At 42.2% G+C, this 21,720-nt stretch overlaps 2 protein-coding genes across 2 annotated transcripts in view; one reads left to right on the forward strand and one right to left on the reverse strand.

Annotated features, from left to right (window-relative positions):
- LOC147334363 (low affinity immunoglobulin gamma Fc region receptor III-like) overlaps positions 1 to 21,720 on the reverse strand; it is a 529,842-nt gene that overhangs the window by 278,148 nt on the left and 229,974 nt on the right. The window lies entirely within an intron of this gene.
- Positions 16,700 to 20,588, forward strand: LOC147334377 (putative butyrophilin subfamily 2 member A3). The gene is made up of 3 exons (XM_086271922.1): positions 16,700 to 16,760; positions 19,017 to 19,376; positions 19,974 to 20,588. Exons 1-3 carry the CDS (start codon positions 16,700 to 16,702, stop codon positions 20,195 to 20,197), a joined length of 645 nt encoding a protein of 214 aa, XP_086128048.1. The 3' UTR covers positions 20,198 to 20,588.

Here is a 21,720-nt window from a genome sequence, read left to right on the forward strand (position 1 = left end):
TGTGCTGAGTCCTGACCTCAACACAATGTTATACCTTTGGGAATACTGCGAGCCAGGCCTTCGCTTCCAACATCAGTGCCTGATGTCAGAAATGTACTTCTGGAAGAATGGTAAAAATTCCAATGAAAGCACTCCTAAGCCCTGCCGGAAACCTTCCTAGAGGATGTAAAGCTGTTATAACTTTAAAGGGTGACCAAACATCATATTAAATCCTATGGATTAAGAATGGGATGCAAGTTCACATATGTGTAAATGCAGTTAAGCGAATCAAAATTAGCCCCACATGTGTCTGCTGTCTGATTTTGGTACAAACACATGTTTTTAGCTGGATGAACAGAGAAAATCTGAACAGACCAAACATTCTTCACTGTGTGTTCTCAGCCTCTCAAACCTGTTCTTTAATACAGACTCATTTTCAAACATCGGCATGTAACCACAGCAGCTATTTCCTGTTGTTGACTCCAGTTTACTGTACTCTGAAACTGATAAGAGTTTTTACCACAGTATGGCCTAGTTTTGAAACATGTTTTCTTTGTGCTCTGTGCAGAGACATTTTGGAAGTCAGAGGGGCTTCAGAATTTTTGGTTACTGTGTGGTTCATGTAGAGTTGAAATACTTCAGAAGTTTTATAGCAGAGAGCTAGAATATGTAAATACAAGGTAACAAACAGTAGCGGTTTTAGATACGGGCGACATGGGCGGTTGCCCGGGGCGGCATCACGGGTATCGGCAAAAAAAAAATGCTCGTACTCATGCTGCCCCGACGTCAGCCAGCGCATATTGGGAATGGCATAGGCACCGATCGGTTTTCTATCGCCCATTTGCTGGGAGTAAGGGCGCCCTTCGTTTGCGAGGTGCGCCTGCTGCTTGCGGCACAGGGAGGAGAGGGCGGGGCGGCGGGAGATTCCCTGAACGGCTGGAGCAGCATCTAATAATCAGCTCGCAAAATAAAACAAAATAAAAACAAACTAACAAACACGTAAACATCAGACATTATGATACAGACTTATAATTTGCACCGATGTTTTTCGAAATTCTATATACGAAAAGTGAGCGCGAGAGCCCTCGGTGCGCCTGCTTGCTGCTGAAGTCAAAGTAAACTTTATTGTCATCTCCGCTACGTACAGTCCAGTATATAGAGAGATGAGATGACGAGGCTCCAGTTACAGCAGTGCAAGTAAAAAGCCATCAGGTCCTCAGTTTAGAAAAAAGAGAAAAGAAGAGGAAGCGAAACGAGCAAAAGATACAGGTAAGCAGATGTGTCGCTGGATAATGGCAGGTCATCCTGAAACAACCAGAATCAGAATACTTTAGTAATCCCTAAGGAAATTATGTGGGTTACAGTTGCTCCAAGAAGAAATGGTAAAAATAGTAACAGTAACAGACTAAACTCCAAACAATACGTTACAGATTTTAATATTAATTAGTAATTGTCAATTGTTGATTTATGCTGTTCTCGTTGTATAATGAATTATGATGGCTGTTTGGTAGCTGTTTGCATACAATGCATACTCTCCCTCTCTTCAAATGTGTGTCTGTGTACAACAGTTTTATGTTAATGTACAGTCCTTAATATGTTTTGTCTGTGTGTGTGTGTGTGTGTGTGTGTGTGTGGGGGGGGGGGGGGGGGGGGGGGGAGGAGTGTCCGCCCAGGGCGCCAAACAGGCTAGGACCGCCACTGGTAACAAAAATAGCTTTTTTGGTATTTAGTGATCAAATAATAGATTTATGTAAATAGTTTGTATACCACAGAGAAGTACATGCACTTAGGTCAGGGTATTTTTATTTATAAGCCAAATGCAAACCTCGTCTGCCTTCTCTAGGTATTTTAGAGTAGTCATTCATTTGTTTGAACATTAAATGCTAATAAATCAAGCCCGCTAATCAGTCAGACCCTTATATGTATTACCATACACTGGGATAATATTATGACAGCTGTTGAGTGAAATAACTCACTTTCTCCTCAAAGCTGATGTGTTAGAACAGAAAAAAGTGGCCAAGTGTAAAACTTTGAGGGAGTTGTACAAAGGCCACATTGTGATTGCTAAATGACTGGATCTCACAAAACTAAAGTTATTGTCAGGTGCTCAAGGTCTGCAGTGGTCTGTATCTATCACATCTGGTCCAAGGAAGGCAAATAGTGAACCACTGACAGGGTCGTGGGTGGTCAAGGCTCACTGATGCATGTAGGGAGCAAAGTGTGGCTTCTGTTGTCCAATCCAAAACATAAGCTACTCTACCTCAAAGTGCCAAACAATTTAATGCTGGCTTTGGTGTAAAGGTGTCAAAATATAGAGAGCATCACAGTTTGTTTTGTACCTGGCAGTGCAATGGGCATATGAGCCTCAGACGTGCCAATGGAAGAAGAAGGGCTGGTGCTACGTTCCAACACCAACACCAGTAGGGTAAAGTGTCTTGCCCAAGGACACAACGACCAGGACAGAGAGGCCAGGGATCAAACCAGCGACCTTCCGGTTACAGATGCGCTTCCGAACCCCCTGAGCCACGGTCGCCCCAAAAAAGGGAGACAGGGAGGCACAATGATTAAATTAAAGGGTTTTGATAACGTTCCTGTTACTAAATAAACTAAAAGAGACGGACAAGCTGCTATCATCTTTTAAAGAAAGAAAACAACAAAACCCAGGTGTTGGTCAACAAACTGAAAAGTAATTCACAAAAAGCTGGGTCCCACCTTGCAAGTTACGGGGTTTAAAAAATCTGTTGTTAACATCTTGGTGCCAGATAAACCAGCACACTTTCAGGGGCCTAGTGGAGTCCATCACTCGACAGGTCAGGACTGTTTTGAGAAGAAAATGGAGTTCAACACAGTGTCAGATTAACTATATGTTGTGCACGGACCCCTGTAATCTCTATGTGTTTTATTAAGCAGAGAGTGATCCAGCTTCAGTCTACTCAGCAGTGAGCATAGAAGACATCACTTGTGGATATCATCAGACTACAGGACAAGAGGTAAAGAAAAGAGGTAAAGTTGCCCTTTACTTTAAACTTTGAACACAGCCAAGCTAGCTGCACGACCTGTTTTATGATGCTAAGCTGAGCTAACTATGTCCTGAGTCCGTATCAAACTTCTCTGCTGTCTTTTAGAAAGACATCAGTTTATTTAGAGCTACATGGGCAGCAGAATGTAGTTAATGATTGACTCAAAGCAATAGGTACCAGACAACAAGCCCCAGTTTTGAGATGATACTTAAGGGCACAACTCCGTATGATATTTTTTCTTATTACATAGAAACTGTGTAGTTTATGTCCTATATAATATAATTTTAGGAGTCGTTTTAATTTCATTCTTGCTGATGTCATGGAGTTACTCATACTCCATACTCCACTACTCATTCAGCAAAAAACTATTACTTTCATAATAGTTAGACGCCCTTAAAGTACATCGGTGATTTCTAAATGTAATATTTTCCAATCAGTACCAATTTCTAATACATTGATACATACAGAAGATAAACAGATAAACACTTCAGAGCTCAAAAAACACAAATTTAATCTTTGTTAAAAATGCAACCAAGTCAATATTAGACAGAATTTAAAGACAAAATGTTTTTGTTCAGCACAAATTAAGTTAGACTACTACTACTTGGACTCTTTTGATTATTTTAGGTTCTGTGATTTAGTGTTTGTATTGCTAGTTTCCTTAGTTATGCCTTAGTTATTTTCTAGTCCTTTGGTTTTGTCACTGTGCCTTCCTTGCGTTCCATGTGTTACGTCTAGCGTTCCAGGTTTCTATGTTTATGTATTTCCTGTTTTACTTTGACATTCCCGTGCCTTCAGTTTTGCTCTCCTTTCCATCTCGTTATGTACGATTTGTCTCACCTGTGTTCCCCTCCTGTTTCCATTTTCCTCATTACCCTCCGTGTGTATATATATTGTGTGTTTCCCTTTGTTTCTCATTGGGTCGTCTGTGTTTCCCCTGCCATTACTCCCGATGTAGTTTCAGGTTTCTTGTTGAGCTTTTCCAGATTAGGGTTTTCTTTGTTTATCTCAGTGCCCTATTGTAGTGATGGGCAGATGAAGCATCATGAAGCACTGAAGCTTTTCATCCAATTGGTTCACCCCAGTGCAAAGCGTCTTGAAGCTTCATTTGCTCTAGTAGGACATCTACTGGACGTAAAAATAATAGCTGGCATAAATTTGAAGAGTGTTGCCTTTTGCACACAGCCTGTAAATGTCAACAACTAAAGGAGAGTGTAAAACACGTATATTGTAGTGATGCAGTATACTGTGTATATTCATACTGGCAGTATGGAAAATGATTATTTGGAAATGCTTAAAATGGAAATGATCATTTACTGTGAGGTGAGGTGTGGTTGGGGTGTGGACAGTGGTTGTGCTTTTGTAACGTTGAGGTATGGACCGCTACACACTGAGGCGTCAGTCCTGCCTGTTCACATTTTATTCTGTAAAAACTAAATTTTCACTGCTTTTATGACCTTTTAGTGGGGAGAACATAGCTAGGATTTAATGATTTAACAAATCTTTTAAATCCTTTGTCCTCCACAATGCTAAATGGCTGGGAGTCCTCAATCACCATGGTAACCAGGTCTTCATCTATTTGAGATTGTTCTCCTGAGGAAAGACAATAAAGACAAAGCACAAATATAAATATCACACTGTTACATCCTGGGAGGCTGTGGGAGTGTGTGGGCGTGGTGTTGTCTTCTCCCTCTCCTCCTCCTTCATTCTGGCCCCTCCCCTTGTCTCTCTCTGCCCCTGCCCTCTCCTATAGGCCACACCTGCTGCTCATCTGCTCTCGTTACAACCAATTACCCTCAGGGGTGATATAAGCTGGAGAAGAGCAGTGTGGAGGAGGAGGGAGAGGTTTCTGGTGGATTTCCTCTGTGCTGGTCAGAGTGTGCTACTGGCTTAGGTGTGGAACAGCCTGCTGCGTATGACCAGCCTTCTGGTGTGTGGCTCTTTGTGAGTAGTGTTTAACTGAGCAGTGATTGCCCATGAGTGACGGTGGCCTTCATTAGTTTGTGTGGCCTGCCTGGATATTGTTTGTTAGCAGTGTTGCTGTCTCTTTCTGTTGAAACCTTATTGTTGCTTTCTTTGAGTGGTCATTACCACTTTGGGTTGACCTCCCTGATTTCTTATTAAAGCAGCGGTGCTGTCTCCTTTTGTTGTTGCCATTTATATGATTATTGAGGTGTTTGCCTACAATAAAGATCTATTTTATGTTAAATACCTCTGCCTGGCGTTCTTTTCATTCCACCTGGATCTAACTGTTACTGTCCCCCACCCTCATCGCCTAGACTTTTATGTGGGGACGTAACAAAGTGGGGGCTCGTCCGGGATCGGAATGAAAGGAATTGGGTTGATTACAAGTGCGTACAGGTGTTTGTGTGTTGTGTGAAGGTCGTTTGGCTAGCTGCTGCTCTCCCCGGCTAGCACAGGGGAGTGTCTAGCTGAGCATTTGCTCTTCCTTCGGACACTCATTTTTTGTTTTGCCTTTTTTATTTTCGGAGCAAACCCGGGTGGGGATTAATTCTCTGTTGGGGGTAGGCTTGTCGGTGCCTGTGGCGCTTGATGATTTGCCTTTAAAGTGGCCTCGAGCCTGGTACGCTCCAGAAGCTAGGACAGGCTAGAGTCTGAGTAGGCAGGACTGGGGGGAGTGTGGGTAGAATTTTTTTATTTTTTTTAATTGATGGTTGACTTGACACACATTTTTATTTCGCCTGTGTGTAGTTCTGTAGTGAAGGCGTTGTGTGTAGCCCTTTAGTGATTTGCTTGTGTTTTGCAGGCCGTTTTGAGTTTTCATGGCCACTTTTGATATTGCTGGGTTTACAGCAGAGCCGTCGCTTGCCCTGCTGGATGTTTGTAGGAAGAGGGATCTGCATGAGCTGGCTACATATTACGGGATCAGTGTCTCCACTGGTCTACGCAAACCCGAGCTGAAAGCCGCTCTGGTGTCCGGGTTGTTGGAGAAGAGGGTGGTTGTACTGCAGGAACCCCCGAGCACACCCGGTCCGGCTGGACCAAGTGCGGCGCCTCACGTTCCAGGCCAGGTTGTAGAACCATCAGTGTCTATACCTATGGACCAGGGGTTGCCCGAGGGGGGGCCAATGACGCTGCCCCATTTTGATCCACTCTCCACCCAGTCATCAGAGGGTTCTAAGCAGGATGCTAGGCTCAAAATCCGTCTGGCTCGTCTCCAGCTGGAGAAGGAGCAGCGTGAGAGAGAGTTCCAGCTGAAAAGGGAGATAGCGCTTAGGCGTTTGGACGCGGAACTTGCTAGGGCTAGGGAGGTTGAGCTGATGAAGGTGGAGGCAGAGACGAAGGTCAAGCTGCGACAGCTAGAACTCCAGCAGGCCTCCACCCCTCCTGTGGTGGCTTCGCTGTCACATACAGACGTTCAGTTTGATGTAGGAAGGAATAGTTGTCTGGTCCCTGCATTTCGTGACACTGAGGTGGAGATTTATTTTGAATCGTTTGAGCGGATAGCGACAGCCTTGCGTTGGCCGCGGGATGCGTGGGCCATCCTGCTACAGTGCAAGCTGGTGGGCAAGGCGCAGGAAGTTTGTTCCTCGTTGTCCACTGAATGCAGCTTGGACTACGACAAACTGAAAAGTGCAATCCTGTTAGCCTATGAACTAGTTCCCGAGGCTTACAGGCAGCGATTTCGGGGGCTGAAAAAGGTGCAGGGTCAATACTTCCTGGATTTCGCAAGAGAAAAGAGTGTCCTCTTTGATTGGTGGTGTATGGCCTGTAAAGCTGCAGACCTAGCTTCGGTACGGGAATTGATTCTCATTGAGGAATTCAAAAACTGCGTCACCGAGTGGATGGCAGTATATCTGAACGAGCAGAAGGTCTCTACGTTGCAGCAGACCGCGACCCTGGCTGACGAGTTTGCACTCGTCCATAAAACCAGTGTTGTTAAGCATGAGCGACGCGACATACTAGCAAAGGCTAGCGGTGCTAGTGGTGAGCAAGACACAAGGAGAGAGGTGCCTGTGCCTCGTCCCAGGTCAGACCGGAAATGTTTCTACTGTTTTAAATCCGGCCATTTAATAGCGGACTGCGAGGCCTACAGGCGGAGACAGCCAGTTTCAACACCACGTAAACCAAAAGGGATAGGGCTGATTAAAAACGCTTCTTCTGGTAGTAGACCACTTAGCACTGAAATGCCTGACGAATGTTTTAAACCTTTCATTTTCAAAGGAGCGGTGTCACTCTCTGGTAAGCCTGGAGATGGGCGTACTGTGACCATTCTACGCGACACAGGTGGTTCACAGTCCCTCATACTGGCTAGTGCACTTGCCTTTGATGAAAAGACCGCCAGCGGCACTGATGTTATTGTTAGGGGCGTTGGAATGACTTATGTGCCAGCCCCCCTCCATCAAATTTGGGTGCAGAGTGACCTAGTAAGTGGCATTTTTCCTGTAGCTGTGTGTCCTTGTTTCCCGATTGATGGTGTGGACTTCATAATGGGCAATGACATTGCAGGCGGAAAGGTTTATCCTGCCCCAGAGGTCACAAAGACCCCTGACCCAAGCCCCTTGCCAGATGTTTTAAACCGGCAGCACCCGGATGTATTTCCCGTAGGTGTTCTTACCCGGTCACAGGCCCATCGGCAGGGAGAAGTGGTTGACTTGTCAGGGTCAGTGGTCGGCTCTATGCTGGGGATGGATGTGATGCCCTCTGAGGAGGGGGAGGTGGGTCCTGATGCCAAGGAACTGGCTCAAGAAGTGGCTGAGCCTGCTCCTGAACCCGCAGCCCCCCCTCTCCTCACACGGGAGGCCCTTATTATCGCTCAGAAAGCAGACCCATCGTTAACCAAATGTTTTGCTGCCGTAGATGAGAGTGATCATCTGACAGGAGACAGGAAGCAGACATTTGTTGTATGTGATGGATTGCTAATGCGCAGGTGGACTTCAAAGCCAGGGGAGGACCGGAGTGTAGTCCAACAGATAGTGGTCCCGGCTAGTTTGCGTCAGCACGTGCTACAATTAGCCCATGACCATTCATGGTCAGGACATTTGGGGAGAACTAAAACATATGACCGTATTCTGCAGCACTTCTTCTGGCCGGCGATGAAGGCAGATGTTGCGAAGTATTGTAATACTTGTCATACGTGTCAACTGGTGGGCAAACCAAACCAAACTGTGCCCCCCGCCCCACTATGTCCAATACCTGCTGTTGGTGAGCCGTTCGAGCATGTTTTGGTCGATTGTGTTGGTCCGTTGCCAAGAACACGAGCAGGCAATCAGTTTTTGTTGACCATAATGTGTTTGTCCACGCGGTTCCCTGAAGCAATTCCTCTGCGGAGGGTCACCACTGCAAACATTACTAAGGCGCTAATCAAGTTTTTCACCACCTTTGGTCTTCCAAAAACAGTGCAAACAGACCAGGGAACTAATTTCTTATCTCGAGCATTTAAACAGACTTTAGCTTCCCTGGGCGTCTCTCATTCTGTGTCTAGTGCTTATCACCCAGAGTCGCAGGGTGCACTTGAGCGTTGGCACCAAACACTTAAGGCCATGCTAAAAAAGTACTGCCATGACACGGGCAGAAGCTGGGATGAGGGTGTCCCCTTTGTACTGTTTGCAATACGCAATGTTAAGCAAGAGTCCTTAGGATTCAGCCCAGCTACACTTGTGTTTGGCTGCGAGGTGCGGGGCCCGCTAAAGATGTTGAAAGAGAGGTTCCTTAGTGGGGGTGTTCCAAAAACTAACGTGGCAGATTTTGTGAAGACATGTAAGGATCGTTGGCAACGTGCTACCTCATTAGCGAAAGAGGCCCTGTGTACTGCCCAGGCGTGCATGAAGACGTGGCATGACAGAAAGGCTGTGAAAAGGCATTTTCAGGCTGGGGACAAGGTTTTAGTGTTGCTACCGGTGCCTGGTTCTGCTCTTACGGCCCGTTTCGCAGGACCGTACGTCATAGTGAGGAAAGTGTCTGAGACAGATTATGTTCTCAGTACCCCAGAGCGCAGGAGGAAAACACGCCTATGCCACATCAACATGTTAAAACCCTACCATGATAGGGAAACCCATGAGACTGTTGCCAGTGCGGCAACCTCCAGCTCTGTCTCCGCCACCGTGCTGAGTGTAGAGGCCAGTGCTGACGACGATCTGCATATACTTTCTGAGGGACAACAGTGTGGACGGTTGGCGAATTCAGCTTACGTAGCCGAAGTAACGGCCCACTTGTCTCATCTGTCCCCTTCACAATGCGAAGATGTGCTTAATCTACTGCACTCCTACCCCTCTCTCTTTGGTGATGTGCCCTCGCGTACAAATGTTTGTGAACATGATATCGATGTTGGGGACGCAACCCCAATCAAACAGCACGCGTACCGCTGCCCTATGGGAAAGCGCGAGGTGATGAGGAACGAGGTCAGTTATCTAGCGGAGAATGGTTTGGCGAAACAGAGTCGCAGCCCTTGGAGCTCTCCATGTTTACTTACGCCCAAATCTGGTGGCTGATGCACTCTCACGCAGTGCATAGTGATGAGTTTCTTCTTTGTTTTGTATAGTGTGGATTTAGGGTGGGGGGAATGTTACATCCTGGGAGGCTGTGGGAGTGTGTGGGCGTGGTGTTGTCTTCTCCCTCTCCTCCACTTCATTCTGGCCCCTCCCCTTGTCTCTCTCTGCCCCTGCCCTCTCCTATAGGCCACACCTGCTGCTCATCTGCTCTCGTTACAACCAATTACCCTCAGGGGTGATATAAGCTGGAGAAGAGCAGTGTGGAGGAGGAGGGAGAGGTTTCTGGTGGATTTCCTCTGTGCTGGTCAGAGTGTGCTACTGGCTTAGGTGTGGAACAGCCTGCTGCGTATGACCAGCCTTCTGGTGTGTGGCTCTTTGTGAGCAGTGTTTAACTGAGCAGTGATTGCCCATGAGTTACGGCGGCCTTCATTAGTTTGTGTGGCCTGCCTGGATATTGTTTGTTAGCAGCGTTGCTGTCTCTTTCTGTTGAAACCTTATTGTTGCTTTCTTTGTTGAGTGGTCATTACCACTTTGGGTTGACCTCCCTGATTTCTTATTAAAGCAGCGGTGCTGTCTCCTTTTGTTGTTGCCATTTATATGATTATTGAGGTGTTTGCCTACAATAAAGATCTATTTTATGTTAAATACCTCTGCCTGGCGTTCTTTTCATTCCACCTGGATCTAACTGTTACTGTCCCCCACCCTCATCGCCTAGACTTTTATGTGGGGACGTAACACACACCCGTAACTTATTACAGTTGTATAATATTGTTATATCATTTAGTAACATTACTGCATGCTATATTATCATTGCATTTGATGGCTCACCTGGTCTTGCTCCACAATCGGTGTTCCCCTTATTCTCATGCAAAGCTCTGTAGTGCCTAAGCATGGATGAGGTGTTGTTGTTATATCCCAGCTCCCTGGCACATAGCAAACACTTCACCTTGTACAAAAGTAAAGACCACTTAACATAAATTGTATTGCACCATCAGTATTATGAAAATACATCTTCTGTAGAAATTTACATACCTTGTTGGGAGGAATAAGATCAAAATGTTCCCAAACTAGCTGGCTCCATTCTCTCCTGACTTTCCTTCCTCACTCTCATAAACCTCCAAACTCTCACATCTCGCGGCAAAGTTCGAACCACTTCATGAACCAGTCACGTGGTACAGCCGGGCAGCGAGGCTTTGGAATGTCATCATTTTCAGCTCCTCCCATAAATGAAACAAGCCTCGATACGCGCATCGCGGAAACGCCCCCTAAATTACTCGACACATTCCTCGATACAGAACGTCACATCACTATCCTATTGCCATATTTTCGCCTATTGTTATTACCCACCTCATCTCTGTGTGTCTGTATTTTGGTCCACATTCACCTCACTCCAAACCATCGTCTTTGGCATATATGACAGTTAAAATAATAATCTTCAAATGTAGTCTTAATCTAAGACTCTACAAATTTTGAATTGGAAAATCACTCTTACTGCTAGCTAGTGTACCCCTAGTGCTGGTCCAGAGAACTGTGTGTAGTAAATGGTAAATGGCCTGTATTTATATAGCGCTTTACTAGTCCCTAAGGACCCCAAAGCGCTTTACATGTCCAGTCATCCACCCATTCACACACACATTCACACACTGGTAGTGACAAATCACTCCTTATAAAATAAGGGACTATTTGAAAGAAAGCAGGTGAATGAAATAAAACTGAGTTTTAACCCTAGACAGATGTTAAGAGGTTAACAAAGCTCCATTCAAACCTCAAATGATGCTGCTTGGCCTACCTGTATGTCAGGGTGGAGAGAAGAGAGAGAAAGAAAAGCAGAAAGGAACAAATGTTTTGATGCAATTTAATGTAGTTCCAGGTTTAAAATTTGTGAATTTAGTGGATGTCTCAAGAAATAATTAAACAGTGAAAAGTATGAAAGCTTAGTGATTTGTAGCTAAGCTGGTTCCCATAAAGTGTGAATCTACACTGTGTGTATCACAGACATATCAATGGAGATTGGAGGTCTTGATTGAACTACAAAGCTTGCAATCATGTTTCCTGTTGTTTGAACTGTGCGTGTTTGTGTTCAGACTTTAAACCAGAGCCAGACGTTGTCGAAGCTTCACTGAAGTAGTCCACCAGTCCAACCACTGACATTCCCTACTGGTCTCCCCATCACCTCAAAAAACAATCTTCTTTTTTAATGGAATTTTTAAAAGTCTGTGTAAATTCTCAGTTATGCATATCATGGTAGTCTAAGGAGCTTGAAAACAGCTTTATTTAATTTTTTAGTTTTGTTTTTGTTTTTTATGATGTTTTACCTCACATTCATGAGGATTCTTCAGTTCTAAAACCACAAGGTTGAGAGTTTCAGGAATCCCGGGAAGGCAATCTGTCACTGTAGGTCCGCAGTCATCCAGAATTAAAATTTATATTAATCATGTGATGACACACAAGTTTAATAGCGGGTTAATGACCACCTCCTAAGGGAAAAGCTCCACCCTCCCACTCCAGTAGGGTAATAAGAACCTGGGATGCTCAATTTTTTTTTAAAGCTGAAACATCTTCAAAAAAACCTTAAACTTAAAGTCCACACACCTTTTATTCAAGCTCCTCTATTGTTGTTTATATGTATTCAGTAAATTTACTGTTACTTACTGTATATGTTATTTATTTCGATTCGATCCTGTTCTTGTTCCCACAGCAGCTATCTGGTAAATAAAACTTTGCTCTCGTTTGTATTTTTCATGTTGTTGTGTCAGTTTTAATGATTGTGTGTGATGGGAAATTGTCTGGTTGTAGCTAACTGATACATGCCTGACTTTGGTGGAGAAAACAAACAGTAAGCATTGAACCACAGACTACACCCTACGCTGTGTTCACTGCATCATTCCATGTTTGGCACTGATCACCACCTGCACTCATGTATATATCATGTATATATCTATCCACTTAGCACTTTTAATTCTTATTCTTATTTTTATATTTTTATGACAGTATGTTTGCACTGAAGCACCGCAGCAATTTCCTAATGTTGTAAACCTGCTCAACATTTGGCAATAAACCCCTTTCTGATTCTGATTCTGATTCTAAAAACACCAGCAACACCACTAGAAGATCATGCATCCATCCTATATCCTCACATTTGTTCTTTTAGAATTTCTATTATATTATGTTAAGTAAAAATATTAATTTAGTTTAAATGGGGACATCTAGTGGAGAGAGCAGCATGGTGGCCCGGTGGTTAGCACTCACACTACACTCATAAAAATTAGTCATTGGTTGAACTCAATTTGACTGATGGCAGGTTTTCCACGTAATGCATTTATTTTGGTTCAACCAAATCTACATACATCATGACAATTTAATTAAATTGAGTCAGTAGAACACAATTTTTTAAACACATTTAAAAGGAAAAAAATTACATTAATAAGATGTGAAAGGTTTTGGTTGGTTCAACTCAATACAATGTCATTCACTTGAGCTAGATTTTCTTTCGAATTGAAATGATTATTTTAAGTTCAACTAAATCATAATTTTAATTACCAGAAAACTAATTTAATTGTTAAAATAATGACAAAATAAATTTGTTTTTTCAACTCAGTTTTATTCACTTGAATTAAAAGCAGAAACAGAATATTTTGTGAATAAACATACATTTCACATGGTCAAATTAACCTTAACAAAATCAAAGTGCTCACAAAAAAGTGCCTTACATTTGAAATGAATATCAAATCTGAAAAGCACACACCTTTGTATTACTAGGCAAGACTGAAAACAAACTGGAATTTGTAAAATCCGATTTCACGTAAGAATCATTGTGTATATATTTATAGTGACACTTGCAGGTAGGTTTTCAGCAAATTCACAATGATAACCTACTAAACATTGCAATTCACACCATATTATGCCAGTCACTGAACATTTTAAACAACCCAAAAATACTTAAATACAAATATATAATGTATATATATATATATATATATATATATATATATATATATATATATATATATATATACATATATATAAAAGATTTTCATTAAGAACATTTTGTGTTACCAAAGGGGAGGTATTTTAATTAAAAAAAAACCTTTACTTCTCTAATTCAAACTTTTACAAGCTTATAAGAACGGGAACACCAACTTTAAAACACTGGAAGACACCAAACTTGTCAACATTTGTTTTGTCTCTTCGAAAATCCCAAAAGCAATTCAAAGGAAGATGCTGGTCACAACCATTAAACTTTTTTTGAGCTAAATTCCCACAGTCCTTTTATCCATCTATAGTAGTATAGATTAAAGGTTACACACAAGTTACTTTGCGTAACTTGTGTGAGGGAAAATCTCTTCAAATGGACAGCTAACCACATTTTCCAGACATATTCTGGCCACTTAATTCTCATCATGAATTCTTGTCCAGTTGTTCTTTTGCATGATAAACAGATTCATATGTTATAGGAGGAAAGGATTTCTTAGTATCCAACATGATATAAAATTATATAATGATATATGATAAAATGATAAGGAATATAACATAAAATAAAATATATTAAATATTACAGGCTGCAGAGCACATTTGCTAAGCAGGGCGACCATAGATTATGTGCATGTAGTTCTCCCTAAAAACAGTGAAGCAATTCAGATCAGTGAGAGGAGGCTGAAGAAGAATCGATATAGAAACTGATGAGTCTGTGCCCGTGATCTTGGTGACTGAGTTTCAGGTGGAGCTCAGGATTTACCCAGAGGAGAGCTGAAATATTGCAAACTGTTCTACTGTAGGAACCTGACATCTCTGCAAATATTATTTGCAAATAGATGTGTGTTAATTAGTACTGTTACTGTGCCACGTGCGCAGGTTTTAAAAATCTTTTATTTTATATTGAAACATTCAGACATGAATCCAGCACACTAACATAGTTTGACGTGATGATGGTGATGGAGAGATTGGTTCTTGCCTGGCTCCGGACCCGTCTCAGTTTGTTTACGAGTCTCAGGTTTGAGACAACCACCCAAATGTCCTGTTACGCACATGCTATGATAATATCTAACAGATAAGTGAGAGGGAAAGGATAAACACTCCTAGAAGCAATTATCATATTCACATTAGGCACAGCACATGCTCTTTGACTTTTCTGGCAATTTGGAATAAAACACATGCAGCAAACCTTTGTAAATCCCATTTGTATGTTTATTTTAAATGTCTGCCTTTTGAAAAATAAACTTGTACAAACACAGATGTTGTATAGCCAGCCACAAAAATACCCCTGTCTACAATGTTGAGTCATAAAACTTTTACTGTGTCTCTTAAGTAAATCCAGCACCTTTTAAAGTCCAAAAAGGCACAGTGACCTGCATAATCATAAACCACAGGGTAAGAAAACACTATGGTGATGCACGATGCTGAGGTTCATCTTCTGCTCATAGCACTTTAAACATTATAATCATTATTTGACCTCATGGCCTTCAAGATCAGTAAAAAACAGTTAGGTGATATAAGGTAATTTGGGATGTTGTTTCTACAATAGCAACTTTCAGTTAAGAATGGGAGTCAGAGTTTAAAAGGTTTTTTTTTTATCTTTCCCTCTTTTCTCATAGCTCGTGTACATCCACCCAGAGAAGAGAGCAGAGGAGGTGAGGAAGAGGCAACGATGAAGGCTGAAATGAGAAATCTTCACTTTAGAGCCTCATTTTAAGTGACTGACACAACTATGTTTCATCATTTAGCTATTTCTAAGAAAATTACCAACATGAATTAATGTGACCATTTTTTTTCATGACATGCAGAAAACGTGTGGGGCAGAAAATTTGATTATCTTAAAGGACTGTATGCGTTGTCTTTTATATTCCAGCTGTGCTTCTTATATATGTTAAAGGTAAAAATGTTTCTACCAGATCCACAAGTGAATCCTTCATTATGGTCCTCTTCCCACAGTCGCCTCCAGTTTAAACTCGTTTATCTCCAGACACTCCTCAGTCTTGGATTGTCAAGCCATGTGAAATGTCTGTGCTCCTCTACATTTTACCACTTGCAACATCTTTGTTTACCTAAAGATTGATTTATGCATTCATAATTGTTGGGTATATTGTTGCATCATAAATGTACCACAGCAGTTAAAGCTTAAAGAGTTAACATGAGAACACGTCAACAAGCTATTTTCCATTCATTTTTCTTCATAAACAGCAACAGATGGTAGACAGATGGTAGCATGCTGATGTTATCACATTTGCTGTAACCAATCACAGGGCTACACGGCCTAGAAAGGTCATTCTTATAAAGGCTGCCATTCCTTTTGATTGGGAAACAGAGAAGCAGCTTTGGAAATAGATTCAAACTTTTCTCATCTTCGGGTGGATATTTCTGATTGGATATGTGAGTGAGTAATAACTGATATTTTATTGAATTAATATTTATTTTTATTTTACTGTGTCCTGTTTAATCTTTTTATTGGCTATTATTGGCTGAATTATTTACATTTATTATGTAAATATTAAATTATTATTCACATTTACAGAAGCCAAACCTGCTGTAAACAGCTGTTGGTCCTTTAAGGGTGGTGTTGTTGCCCGTTGTTTTTATTTCACCTCTGAACAGCCACCTCCTGACCCATCGGGGGTTTTTGAGGGCACAGGATAACCTGGTGGATAATAAATGGCAAACAGGTGGTTTGCTGGCCTGTTGGCTGGTAGGATAGGATAGCTGCTGGCTGGGTAAGATTAGAGGAGATAAAACAAAGGAAAAATTTAGTCCACCCTCTTTTTGTCTTTTGCTTTGTGTTTGATAGCCCTATAACTGGGGTGTTTATGTTAACGAAACATCGACCACCCATTTTTTTTTCATTATCATGTGGTTTATCATTTAACGTCATCCTCTTCTTCTTCTTCTTCTTTTTTTAAAGTAAATGCCACAAAATAGGAAAGAGCCAGCAACTGGCTTTAATCGTTTAATGTAATCTACAGGCTACAGCTAAATGCTGCCTCCTCCATAGTACAATATACATGTTTATACAGTGACGTCATGTTGAAGTCCTTTTGCTGATGATGGTCTTTAGTACGTAGCTGATGATTGATGATGAGGTTATGTTTGTGTTGTTCTGTTGAGATCATTCAAGAACTGAACCTGTTAAACACTCAGACCTGCTTCAGATTTCATCGCTTTAGTTATGACGCACTTATTTAAGATCGTCCTCCAGTCCAACCTACTGAACGTCACTCTAACGCGACATACACATGACATGAGTTCAAGAACACGGAAATGTCTGCTGTGCCTGCGTCGCTCTTGCTGTTTGTCGTCCTCTTTGTGTTTGTCTCTGCAGGTGAGATTCACTCTGTGGGACAGAGAGGAAAAGCATCAGTCTCTTTACATGTTAACAACATTTCCTGACGAGTTATTTTCATATTGATTCAGTTTTTCCGTGTTTGTGATGGAGACACGAGGCTGGGTGGAGTCTGTGTGGACCTAACATGTCGGTGTGATCAGAGCCCACAGAGACAAAGAAGTGTGATGTGTGTGTCAGTGTGATGTGTTGTAGTTTCAGGAGTCAGTATACAGCTACAAAGCTTTGTGTTCAGTGTAAACAAACAGCTGTAGCTACAGAAAGGCAGCATGCAGAGACTCACAGTGTTATATAATGAGAGGGCTGCTCGTCCACCTGGCCCTTCCTCACAGTTTCTGTCTGATTTCTCAGACTTTTATCTGATTTAGTGCTCAGCTCAGATAAAATGATAATTGTGGCTGATTTTAACAGCCATGTAGATGCTAAAAATGTTGTTATTATTATCAACATTATTTCCTGAAAACCCTCTCTTGTCTCACACATTATGTTCACTTATTATCAGGACGTGTTTTTGTTTTTGGAACAGAGTTATTGTGTTTTTTTTCCTACTTAGTTTTTATTCTGTTTTGACTTTTTGTGTTTAGTTTAATTTAGTTTCCAGATGATTTTCTTCTTTCAGTTCAAGTTTTATTATTTATTGCTTTAAAGGTTTTAATAGTTTTATTCTTTTTTATTATTACTGTCTGGAGGTTTTGTGTCAGAGGCAAGATTTAGGAGCATCAGTCCACATATTACAATAAAAAGCAGGGACATCCAGAGTCTCAATGAACTCGACTATGTATAGGAATTTCTTTTACTTATGTATTAATCACATTATTTTATTGTATGATACCTTGGTGCCACTGGATTTTAACATGTCTCACACTCATACAGTAAGACAAAAGGTGGGGGTCTAGTAAGGAAGTTGGGGGAAGCAGACAACTCCACAGGAAGAGTCTTTTTTCTCTTTGAGGTCTCTGGGAGGTAGCAAGGGAGTGTGAACCTTAAGGTGTGAAACAGCTGAGTACTGCCTTTTGTTCCTGGGGAAGGTATTGGGAGCCATGTAAGGCTCAGGGAGACTCTGTTGACCGTCTGCCCCGCGGTCATGCAGGCTCTCCACAAGCTTGGTTGTCTGTTCTTTGGGGATCCACCTGAGTTTCCCCTTAATCGTGTGTCATGCATCGTGTAGTATACATGGGGTAATGAGAAGCGGTTAACACCTCACGACCGGCTCCCGATCATCAATGGTTATGATTGCAAGAAAATCAAACCTGTTTGAAATCCTGGTCACCCCTCGTGGAGGTATCACACTTTTGAAGCAGTGCCATGAGCTGATTTAACACAACCTCTCACACTGCACATGCGCAAACATAGAAATGGAAGTGAAAAAGACGGAGCAGCATGGCAGGGCAGCATGTGATCTGGAAACAAGCGATGGAGGCCCAATTTGTAGAACTTTGGCAAGTTCGTCCTTTTCAATGTCATCATTAAGCCTGTAGACTCCTGGTGGAGCATAGGGCATAGTTTGCTCTTCTCCACATCTGTTTGGGTCTCCCCACTTTCCTTTTTCTTTGTGGGTTCCAGTCCAGTGCTTGCCTTGTGTCGTTGTCGAATGGTTTTCGAAATGTGTGGCCTATCCAGCCCCATTTTCTATTCTTGATGTCTTGACCACCCAGGTTCTGTCTGGTTCTCTTCGACACGTCTGTGTTCAAGACCTTCTCAGGACATCTGATGTTGAGGATGTGTCGCAAGCACTTGTTGATGAAGATCTCTATTTTGCTGGTAATAGTGTTGGTCACCAGCCACGTCTCGGACCCCAGCCTTTTCAATGGGGCCTCACAAAATTATGTGTGTGTGTGTGATTGTGTGTGTGATGAGTGCTCACATCAAATTTAACGTGCTCACAGTGTGAGCACTCAGGTCGCATCAGGCCGTATAGTGTGAGACCCTGCATTGTGACCTATGAACTTCTAACCCGATTCAGTCGTACAGTTTTTAGCAGGAGCTGAATAATGGGACAGAAAAAAATCACACACTGTATGCCCAGCTTTAGGATATATTTTGATTTGAGTTGCTGTCCTTTTGAGATAAAGAGGCAGAAGATTTGCTTTGGTGACCTCTGAAGGGAGCAGCTTAAAGAACACATACAGAATAAAAGGCTATCATGTAATAACAGATCTTTGTCTGGCTGCTGTAGAAGTGAACAGTTGTACTTTGACCTTGAACCTCTCTACTCTGTGTTGTTCTCTCTTTTAGACAAGAAAAACATCACAGCTGAGTCGGGACAGAACGTCACTCTGACATGTCGAGCTCCAAACAACAACAATGACATTGTAGAGTGGAGCAGAGCTGACCTCGAGCCAAAACATGTCCTTGTGTACCGGGGTGGGAACTTGGTTTCAGATGAGCAGCATCCATCTTTTAAGGACCGGGTGGATCTGCAGGGCAGACAGATGAAGGATGGAGACGTGTCTCTGATTGTGATGAATCTGACAATAAATGACACTGGAACATACGAGTGTCGTGCGTTCACAAGTGGAACAAACCGCAGGAAGAAAGCAAATCGCAGTGTCGAGCCCATCAGCATCATCACCCTGAGTGTTGTTGATCCTCCAGGTCAGTGAGTAGAGTTGAGTGTGTGTGTGATCAGAGGTGAAGCTGCTTCCTGGTTGTTGATGTTTGTTTCTAAAGATGTTGTTGATGAGACTTTGTAGAAAGCAGCTGGTCTGAGTGATGTGATCAGAGTGCAGTAGATAATGTCTGACAGCAGTTTGAAGAGGAAATGGATTCTGTTCTGTTCTTCACTCATCACCTACCTGACAAACCCAATATCACAGCAAAGCATTTAATAGACACGTCGCTTCACTGGGTCCATTTCACACTTTGCATAAAACTGACACGGATGCAGGAGCTGTAGTACTGGAAGGAGGAGATAATATATTTAAAGCCAATAAGTCGCTAGTGACAGAGGAAGATATAAAATACATTCCAGGCTCCTTCTTTGCCACAAACGATGAAGGTAGGCAACTAATTTGTACATGCAGGTAAATGTTTTAATAATGTCTGTTTCTGTTTTCATGTTGGCTTGAAATAATATATCTCCCTCTGCTGGTTCTGCATCCATGTACATTTCACACTTTGGAGAGGCAAATCCATGAGATGGACATGGTGGATCAGTGTGTCTGACACCTCACACCTGTTTCTCACCTGCAGGTCAGACAGGAGGAGACACAGAGGATGGAGGGAAGGAGGATGGAGGGAAGGAGGCTGGAGGGAAGAAGGATGGAGGGAAGAAGGATGGGTCTGTTGGACTGATATCTGGTCTGTCTGTTTGTGCTGTGCTTCTTGTTGTTGGTGGTGGTTTTTTGATCTACAGAAAATGTAAACAACAGAATGATGGTTCATACCAGCTTCCAGTTGAACTGCAGAAGGTTTGAAATGTGAGTCTCCTGCTGTTTTCACTTCTCAGTTTTGTCATTCAGCACTGCAAGATTATCTGAATGGCATTATTATAAAATTCGGCCAGAATTATTTTTTTCTTTCTTGAAGGACAAAACAAATGTGGAAACATCACAGTGAAGATGACAGTATTGTGATACTTGTGTATACTGATGAAGTCATTAACAGATTCTGAGTATTGCGATTACGTATCCTGTACATTACAGTATCACAAACAGAGAATGTGTTTGTTTTATCTTCTGGTTCAGCAACTCTTTGTAAGATCAAACTTTTTTAAACCACACAAACTGATCCTCACGTTGCAGTATAATTACATGGGCCTAACCAAGTGACGAGATAAACACAGCATATTACAGCCTAAGTCTGAGTGTACACAAAGTTGTGTCAATTATACTTGAGTTTAAGACCCTTTGATTTCTGGCAGAGATCAAAGATCTCCAAGGGAATCAACTCAGACACTAAAGAGTGTTATAACAGTTTCATTTATCAGCTAGTAAGTGGTCTTTAATGTGGTCTTTGTGGAATTTAATGTGTGTACTCTGAATTTGAAAGTTGTTGTATTTGATTTTTTCTGACCTTGAAACAACTGCTTTGAATGTAAATAAATTTTAAACAGCTGAATTAGAGAAGTGAATGTTTGGACTGAAATACTTTATAATTGGAAGTCAGAAGTGATCAAATAATGTAAATGTTCATGCTGAACTTGTCTGTGCAGTTTGCTGTTCAATAAGAATGTGGCAGTGTTACAAAGCATATTTCATTTGTTTAAATGGACAGAAATCATTTTTAAAGACTGCTGCCATCTACTGCTAATACTTGGTGCTTACAAGTGATTCCACCAGATTAACAGTGCATTGTTTTGGCATTTTCACCATATGCTGAGCCTTTGTTTCAGAAATTAAAACGGTTAAAATGTTACAAATTGAAGGGATGTCATCATCTCATCTGGCCTGTGAGCCTCACAGGACATCTCGGGGACACTGCTGGGAGAAAAAGATGGATGGTGTACCCCATTCAGTTCTGTAAATATCTGGTTGGACACCATTGTCGTGTCCAAATTCATGGGCTGCATTCTCCTGAGGCCGCATTTGTAGACCGATTACGTCACAGCGACGCGCCGAAGGCTGTCCAAATTCGTAGACCCCTCCGAATGCAGCCGACAAATGCGTGCTCCTTTTTCCGAATTTGAAGGATGGGTCGGGTGTGTCCTTCGTGGCCCACCATATCCCAGAATTCATAGCGCGGCCCAGCCAAGCTCCAGTTTCCGGCTAATGGCGGCCGCTACTAAGTTTTAAAATTACTCTTATTAATCTTTCTGGGTCACAAAATAAACTTTTAACATATTTTCAGGCGAGAAAGTAGCTGTGTAAACATCAAATATCTACTCGGTTTATCAAGATATCGCATCTTTGCTAAAGTGCTTCGACGTTTTCGGAGACGTCTGCTACCCACCAGCTCGATAGCTAGCCGGGAGCTTGAGGGTTACTGATGCGGCCGAGAA

The sequence above is a fragment of the Aulonocara sp. 'chitande type north' Nkhata Bay genome, linkage group LG3 (assembly GCF_057382095.1).
Source record: "Aulonocara sp. 'chitande type north' Nkhata Bay isolate Kocher_YH1m ecotype deep benthic linkage group LG3, A_spYH_male_GT1.1, whole genome shotgun sequence".
Classification (NCBI taxonomy): Eukaryota; Metazoa; Chordata; class Actinopteri; order Cichliformes; family Cichlidae; genus Aulonocara; species Aulonocara sp. 'chitande type north' Nkhata Bay.

Excerpts from the sequence above, each read along its gene's own strand:
- LOC147334377 (XM_086271922.1), top strand. The coding sequence starts at position 16,700 with ATGTCTGCTGTGCCTGCGTCGCTCTTGCTGTTTGTCGTCCTCTTTGTG. Across the intron at positions 16,761-19,016 it reads CTTTGTGTTTGTCTCTGCAG|ACAAGAAAAACATCACAGCT; the intron begins GTGAGATTCACT and ends TCTCTCTTTTAG. Across the intron at positions 19,377-19,973 it reads GAGTGTTGTTGATCCTCCAG|GTCAGACAGGAGGAGACACA; the intron begins GTCAGTGAGTAG and ends TCTCACCTGCAG.